At 39.2% G+C, this 8,613-nt stretch overlaps 1 protein-coding gene across 1 annotated transcript; it reads left to right on the top strand.

Annotated features, from left to right (window-relative positions):
* The first annotated feature begins 1 nt into the window (after nt 1).
* On the top strand, nt 2–7,480 carry ARL14EP (ADP ribosylation factor like GTPase 14 effector protein). Its single transcript, XM_008644080.2, has 4 exons — nt 2–134; nt 3,543–4,049; nt 5,015–5,145; nt 5,986–7,480. The coding sequence occupies exons 2-4, from the start codon at nt 3,627–3,629 to the stop codon at nt 6,212–6,214; spliced, it is 783 nt and encodes a 260-aa protein (XP_008642302.1). The 5' UTR covers nt 2–134; nt 3,543–3,626; the 3' UTR covers nt 6,215–7,480.
* Nucleotides 7,481–8,613: the final 1,133 nt, after the last annotated feature.

Genomic DNA, 8,613 nt, shown 5'->3' with positions numbered 1-8,613 from the left:
ACTAGGCCAGTGCTGCCCGTGTGAGGCACTTTCCTCCTTCCCTTGTGCCCCCCCAGCCCCGTGCCGGGTGGGCGGCAGGCGTCCTCCGCTCTGTGCTGCCCCTCATCGAGCTCTGGCCTGTGGCGTTTGTTACGGTGAGCACTGATTAACCATTGCACAGGTGCACATACAAACCTTGTTTATTGGGGTTTCAAGCGCTTTCCACCAAGGAGAATTCACAGGAGAAGCAGCCGTGTGCTCCTCCCAAGGGCAGAAGAGAAGAAACGCGCTGAAGCTTCCGCCAAGAATTCCTGTGAATTAGGTGGATGAGATCCCTAAGTTGTGTCGGCAGTTCTGTCATTTGAACAAACCGAGGTGACAGACCTGTTGTGTTCTCCCGCAGTTTAATATAGGGAACATTACATAGCATAGTCAGCTGTCAAAACAGATACCTGATAGGGATAGCATGATAATAACTATTTGGGGTTTTTTTTTCCTTAGAAGACAAACTGGGTTTCTCAATAAGAACGTATTCCAAGAGTTCTGACTTACAGTCCATGTGCAAATTTTGAAAATTCAGGCCATCTCTTGTATATTGACCTAGTGTGTTTCAGCCACACACACAAACCCCACCTTCTGCAGCAGGAATTTTTTTTACATTAGTGCTTGAAGCAGGCTTGGTGCAGAGCCTGTAACAGCCTTCTTTGAGTAAAGTTATTTGATATTGCCTAAATTGCTGTTAAAATGTTAACTCAGCTGCAGTGAACTTTGATCTTTCACAGTTCTGGTTACCTTGGTTTGAAACACAAACTTTGTGCAGCTAATAAAAAAAGATTAATTGTCATTAGAGCTAGTTCACTAAGATGGTGAAGTTTGATAGGTGGTCTTTCAAAAAACTTTTAAAAAAATCATTCAAAGTCAGTACTGCAGTAGAAGCATGTAAATAGGCAAAGGCACTGGGAATTCTGTGTAGTGAAACTTACCACAGTCACTGCTTGGCAGCCACTGGAAATAAGAATTTTTTCAATTTTATTTAAATCTACCCTTTACCTCTTATGTGTATTGTTCAGTGCAGATGTGAAAAGCTCAAAACTTCAGGAGTTAACTTAGACTACAGAAATGTGAGTGAAGAAGAGTTCAGATGGCCTAGCAACTTAGGAGTGGACTAGGTATAGCCCTAAAAACACAGGATTTAGGTTTTGACCTGAAAAATTGGTGGTAAGCATTAGAATACTGAAGTCTTTGTACTTTCAGATCACTTGCAAAAAAACAGAACCGGGTTTGCATTGTTTTCAGAATGAAACACTCTTTTCTCACAGTTTTATAACATTGTATGTGTAGTTCCTCTACATTTGGGACTCTTTGTGCCTGTGTTTTTTCTTGCTTTAATTTAAATGTGGAAGTTGCAGCATTCCTAACAGTAGGCCGAGAAAACTTGTTTAAAAATGTTCATTCGGTTATAATCAGTTGTGTCTCAAATCAGATATAGGATTATACTTTCAGACAAGTTTACTGGCCCAAGTGGAACCTCACAGATCATTTATATTTGCATCAGTTAAATCACTAGGAAATATCATGTCTTATGCAAGACCTTTCAATTACTGTGCATACATACAGTTTAATATATGGAAAAATGTAATTGCTTCAGATACAAACATCTGCTTCAGAAAAACTGAAGTATTGCAGTCAAGAGCATTTCTGCAGCAAAAATACTCCAAGCAGTGGCTTTCTAAATAATTCTAAAAATCCTATTGACTTACTATTCTCTTTTAAGCTCTTGTACGGTTGTGTTCATATTTTTGTATATTGGCTAAACTTACTCATTTCATGTTGTTAGATTTTTATGATGTTATTTGATTTTATTTTATTGAGAGTAGAATCCCAGACTCTTTTGCACTGGACAACTGGTAGATTCTTCTATTGATTAAAAGGCCATATTACCCTGTTCAGTGGTTAGAACTAATAAACGTGTGTTGTGGTTTAACCCCAGCTGGCAACTAAGCACCACACAGCCATTCACTCACCCTGCTCACTGGGGGGAGGATCAGAAGGATTAAAGTGAGAAAGTTGTGGGCTGAGATAAAAATTAATATGATAATATAATAATGAGCTTAATAATTAAAAGACATTTCTAAAAATATTGTAAGAAAAATGAAAAGAAAACCAAAAGAGAGCAGAAAGTAAAAGCCAAGAAAAAACCAAGCAGTCCAAATGAAGACAGTTGCTCACCACCAACTCACCAATGCTCAGCCATTCCCAGCAGCCCCTGCCCACCAGCCTCCACTTTACTGCCGAGCATGAGGCCACATGCTCAGGATATCCTTTGGGTCACTTGGGGTCAGCTGTCCTGGCTCCTTCCCTTCCCAACTCCTTGTGCACCCGCAGCCCCACTCTGTCAGGGTGAGAGGCAGAAAAGGCTGTGATGCTGTGTAAGCCCTGCAAAAACACCAGCGTGTTATCAGCATTGTTTTGGTCACAAATCCAAAACACAGCCCCGTACATACAGCTATTGTGAAGAATTTAACTCCATCCCAGACACAACCAGTGCACTGCTTTTTCATTTTTCTGGGTTTTGCCTTTGCAGAATAGGATGTAGGTGAACATAAGCATCCCAGTTAGGCTACACTCACTGTAATTAAGGTAGCCTAACTGGGCTAATCTTGGGGGATTTGAGAGCAAGGGATTCATTTCTTTTGGTAGAAGTTTGTTTTTTATATTTTATGTTGCAGTGGAAAATAGGGCAAGATGGGCTCAGGCTCTGGTGTGTTAGGGCCAGCATTGGACTAGCAACAAACTTTGGCCAGGGTATGAGACCAGTCTGCAGTGGCTCACTTGGTATTTAGTAATTTAATTTGGTAATTGAATTAGTGTATAACTGTATAATAACTACTCAGTAGAGGGCACATGCACACAAACTGCACACACAGGCCACGTGACGACAAAACTGCACACATCTGGAACCACCAGTCTTGGTGCATAGCCCAGACTGGTTCTTGGAAGGCTCAGATTGATCCAGGGTGTTGACCTGCACCTGATATACGTAGGAAGAACATACAGGAAAGTACTGCTGGATGCGAATTGCTGACTGACATCAGCCAGTCTGTGCAGCCTACCTTGTGCAGCTTTTTTTCCCCTTTGGAAACAGGATGGGTGAATTGTTTAGCCATCAGCAGTCCCTTTCTGTGGGCATTCTCGGTCTTGACTAACAGAGATTGTCCCAAGAGATGGGGTCCCCAGGAAAACCAATGACCAGAGCAGGCTGCTTGCTGTGTGAACAATTCATCCACCTCATACCTTGCTCCCAGATTGCTCTTGAGAAAGTAATGCTACTAAACATTTTGAATAGATACTTATTTTAGCAAAAAAAAAAAAAAAAAAAGCCTCTGAAAGAAATAGAAGATGCATGTTTTAATTCCAGAATAAATTTAGTATCTTTTTAGTTTTATCTAGTCCAGAAGGCTATAATTTCTTTACATGTTTTTTAAACTACTTAAATGCAGTATGTCTGGCTTATGGATAAAAGTTTGCATGGCGAATCTGATTGATTTTAATGCTTTCTCTAGGGTGATCTTCACAGAAGCTCATAAAGGCTTCAAAGAATTCATTATAGGCAAGATAAATGAAATAAGTTGTTCTGATAAAGTAAAATGGATCCTTGTTCAGTTGGAGTTCAGCTTCAAGCTACCAATGAATGCCACAAGACCTATTACACCCGTCACACTGGCTTCAAGACTAAAGAAGATATATCTTCATCTGACCTCCTGCTACTTCAGCTTAGGACTGGAGTAACCCTGTCAGAGAACAACACAATCTGCTTCCAGCATGCAAAAATTTACATCGAAAGATTTGAAGACTTACAAAAATCCTGTTGTGATCCCTTCAACATACACAGAAAACTATCAAAGAAAAACTTGCGAGCAATTGACTTAGATGATGCAACTTTTCTAAGTGCCAAGTTTGGAAGACAGTTTGTACCTGGTTGGAAGCTTTGTCCCAAATGTATGCAGATAATAAATGGAAGTGTGGATGTGGAACCTGAAGAGCGACAGAGAAGAAAACTGGACCCAGATGTATGTATATGGATCTGTTTTCCCATCCCCTCTACATTCTGCAAGCTATTAGAGTTCATATAACTACTACATAAAGAAATTAACTTTTACTCTCATAGAAATAAGAAAGGATGTAGTCTTTTAGATGTGCAGGAGTTTACTGTATTAAAAACTTTATTTGGAGGGCCTTAAAAATCTTCTTCTCTAATTAAATATTTTGGCCTTTAAGTTTTGAAAAATTGTGTCTACTAGGGTGACTTACAACTCCTAAATTCATGTAAATACCAGATTGCTACTGATATTTTAAGCTGTTATTCAAGCCTTGCAAACAACAAATTCCTGTCCTTGAAACTGAACACTGCAAAAATTGCTTCTAAAGATGTCTCTTCAATTAAAAAAAAAAAAAAAACACGGACAAAAAGTGTTTTCTCTTGCAGTTCATTACAAAATGAACCTGCATTGAGGTGAATTAAGTGTCCTCTTGTTGTGTCTGGGCTGTGAAGGCCGTGGCATTTGGTCAAGGGCAGTGATGAACTGGTGTGGGAGGATAGTTATCCAAGTGCTGAGCTTGGAATATGGCTGGTACCTTGCTCAGTGCATTGTTCAGGCTGTGCACAGGGAATCTGTAGTGTGGGCAACCAAACCAGCAAGAGCTTGTCTGTGTGCACCCTGAGCAAAGAGGAGTTGCAGTGTAGGAGCTGTTCCCCAACTGTATTTTTCAATTACATGTCAGTATGATTAGGAGGCTGATAGGAGAGTAATTTGAAAGCATTGATTAAAACTGCTACTATAAAGCTTATGCTGCTGAATTCAGAGACAGGTATAGGTCTCTGGCATAAAGATTTTAAGACTTAAATTGTGTCTCCTGGGAAATCATAGAATCATAGGTCAAGAATTCATCTAGGTTATTACAATATCCTTGACTGGACATTTTCTTAAGATTAAGATTTGTATTTATAATTAAGTGACATTTTCTCTTTCTTCAGGGGCGTACAGCTAAGGCTTTGAAGTCTCTCCAGTTTGCTAATCCAGGACGACAGACTGAATTCACTCCGGAGACCAGTAAAAGGGAGAAAAGAAGGCTGCAAACAAAAATTGCAGCGTTTAATTCAGACAGGTAATTTGTTAGTTGTATTTACATTAACTGCCATTTGAAAATAAAATATCCTTGATGGTCAGCCTATAACATTATCTATGTGGATGTTTGTGTGTGTATGGATTGGGTTCTTGATTTTAGGGATGTCGAAGACCACTGTCATTCCTGAGATAAATAGAAGGTAAAGTGTTTGCTTGCAGTCCATATTTCAGGCAAACACAGAAAGGTGTTTGTGAGGCACAACAATACTACACAGACCATAGATGTAGCTATTAATACATGCATAAGCTAAAATTCTGATAATAAGCTGAATTTGAATATAGTAAGTTCAAGTAGGCTATACTTAAAATATTGGAGTTAACTGTCTTTCAGTAAACTCAATAGTTACACTTGGTAAAAAAAGTGTGCAAATTAGGATCTTACCTTCCTTTTGAAAAACAAAGTTAATGTCCAAGTTGGACAATACTAGATAACAAGTTACAACCTTCTAATGTGACTGTTTAAATAAAAAAAAAGGACATTTTCTATTTGTCAAAATATGCAAGGAATATCACATTAATGTGTTGCCCCTGCTCTCCACCTAAGTGTAACTGTACCGGACAGAAACAGATACTAGATGTGCTGCTCACGAACTACACATCCTTTCCTCTCCCTCCATTTCTTCTGCTTAATTTGGGCACAGAGTGGAGAGACAATTAGGACTGAGAAATGTTGTCAAATACAGTAAGGTATGTATATCTTTGAAATTAACAGTGTTAAAGTGAACACCTGAAGAAAGCAAATTTCCCTCCACAAATACTAGCAACTTGGCATCAAAGTGGATTTTAACATGGAAAATAACTGTTGGTTTTCATTGTACAGGCAAGTTCTGCCAGCCAAGAGTAAAGTGTACGATAGCCAGGGCCTGCTGCTCTACAGCGGGATGGACCTGTGTGACTGCCTGGATGAAGATTGCCTGGGCTGTTTCTATGCCTGCCCCAAGTGTGGCTCCAACAAATGCGGCACAGAATGTCGCTGTGACCGCAAGTGGCTCTACGAGCAGATCGAGATAGAGGGAGGAGAGATCATTAGAAATAAGCATGTTGGGTAGTGTAAGTGTGCATTATTTAATCCTGACTCTGTGGCCCATGCTTTGATTAAACACCGCACATTCAGCATTTAGTAGTTGAATGGAAGCCCTTGGAATTTGTGATGATCCACGTGATGAATGTACTCACTTTCACAATCATTTTCAGTATGGACATAATCATGCTGCTGTCTTTTCACACTTGAGTCTGCATTGTACTCAGGCTTCTTAGTCATCCCAGTAAGATCTCACTGGGCAGTCTTTGTATTAAAGTGCAGGGTGCTAAATTCTAATGTGATCTACCCTGAGGCACTCACTACTGCTTCATACATTGTTTTATAGAATGTACCATCTGCATGTATCCCTCATTTCTCCTTCTCTAGTTCAGGATCTCATGGGTTTTAACCTATTTTATGTGAAACACTGAAAGTTCTCAATGAATTTACATGCAGTATTAATAAGGCTCTCTCTAGTATTAATAGTGAATGCTGTATCATCTGTAGAGTATTGAAGCTGCATCTGGTAAATCCAGTCCTGTTCATTTAAAAAGGAGTCAAAAAAAGAGCATTTAGGTGTTCAGATCTCGTCCCAGTTACTGGGATTGGAAATCAAGTTATCCTTACGAATTCAAGCCTCACTCTTAAAATACTGAAATTAAACTGTCAAGGCATTGTGTTAAAGTATAATTTATTACTTTGTTTCTGTAGAGCAAAATTAAAATCATTTTGCTCTGTTATCAGTCTGTAATTGGTCTGAACCGGTACTTCGACAACCCTCTCCCTGTTTTTTTCTCTTTTTACTGATTTTAAAGGTTTATACGCCGCTGAAATGAACTTGAGCATCTGTTTCCAAACCAAGGTTATCTAGGCTGTTACCAAAAAACCACTGCTGAATTGGAAGTATCTTTGGTTGATACATTATCTGTCCTCAGAATACTAAACTTTAACAAGGTGTACAGAAAAGATTTTATAAATGAAATATTGGTAACATTTTTATTCTTTGTATTTTTGTTGTGTTTTGTATAAATTTCCTATTCTTTGATAACTTGGAAAATCTGCATGTTTGTTGGGTCACATTTTTTCAATAATGCTGTTAGCTTCTTGCAGACATACTTGGTAAAGTTGTATAATCTTGCTATTTGTTCAGCAGATTTTTTTCTTTTCTGGCGAGTGTCATGAACGTTGCATTGCCAAAATCCGAAGTTATGCTTTGAGTTGTGCTGACATCTGCTGGTCCTGCTGGAGTAAGCACTGAGATACTACATTTTTATTAAATCTGCTATAAAAATAATCAGACTCCTTTTTTTTTTGGTCAGAGCATTGGCTCTTCTGCAAGTGGGTATCTCTCATTGGCCTTGGGTTCCAGCCACATTTATCACAAGAACCATGAGGTGAGTCTTGGGCAGAGCCACAGAGTCTTTGCAGCTTTCCAGGCAGCAGTGCCACAGCTGAGTAACAGCCATGGCTTGCTTCCCTTCCATGCCAGTGGCATCTGACACAGCAGTGAATCTTGTGCACTTGATCCATGTTTGGATCTGTTTCATCTCTTAAGCAATCTTTTGAATTAAATGAAAATATAAACAGGTAACTTCCAGGAGAGTGAGAGGGGAAAAGCTGGTTGAGGTTGAGTCATGTCATTTACATGCGTTTATTTTTTTTTTTAATTAGACCAGAGTCAGCAATACCCATTGTTAATGAATTTAACAGGCTTCCACATGTGTGATGAGTGTAACTGGCCGCTTCTGGTCTGCAGCCAGATTTTGGATTCAATAACTACTGAATGCCTAGAGCATCCCGTTATTAGAGCTGTACTTCTCCATCTCCATTAAGTCTCTGCAAAGTTAGTACATTCAGCCTCTCATTTTACAGATGCACTAGCAGGTGATTACTTTCCCAGATAAAACACTTGTTTCCTACCAAAATGCGCAGGACTGCTGTTTGACTAAAAACCTGCATCAAGTAGTGGGTACTGTCCCTAAGGAGACTTGGGGTTTGGGTTTTTTTCTGGTAAAAAAATGACTTCTTGGTGTTCACTGTTCACATATCATCCTAACATATTTAGGACATTTCCATTTCACTGCATTTCCTTAACATGCCTAGGCTGTAGTGTGTTACTAAGTTCAATAGCATGTATTTATACAGTTCCACATGCCCCACAACCATTTTCCTCTTAAAAGACATTGTTACAAGTCAGACTTTACCATCTTGTTAGATTTAAAATGCTTATAGCATGAATTTTTCTTTTTTCTATTTTGACAAACACCACACAAGCTATTTTGTCATCATCTAAAGTGAGTGCATATGACTCCCAGCAGCACAGGTACTTCCCCATCTGCCAGAGTTACTCACAACTAAGCCTGTTAAACAGGACATTCTTTTAACCGAGCCAAAGGAAGCAACTACTTTCCATAAAATCCAATATTC

Source organism: Corvus brachyrhynchos, unplaced genomic scaffold, assembly GCF_000691975.1.
Source record: "Corvus brachyrhynchos isolate BGI_N302 unplaced genomic scaffold, ASM69197v1 scaffold281, whole genome shotgun sequence".
NCBI classification, from domain to species: Eukaryota; Metazoa; Chordata; class Aves; order Passeriformes; family Corvidae; genus Corvus; species Corvus brachyrhynchos.
This window is presented reverse-complemented; position numbering and strand designations above follow the sequence as displayed.

Coding starts and splice junctions, on each gene's coding strand:
- ARL14EP (XM_008644080.2), top strand. CDS start 3,627: ATGGATCCTTGTTCAGTTGGAGTTCAGCTTCAAGCTACCAATGAATGC. Junction 4,050..5,014: donor GAAGAAAACTGGACCCAGAT/GTATGTATATGG, acceptor CTCTTTCTTCAG/GGGCGTACAGCTAAGGCTTT. Junction 5,146..5,985: donor GCAGCGTTTAATTCAGACAG/GTAATTTGTTAG, acceptor TTCATTGTACAG/GCAAGTTCTGCCAGCCAAGA.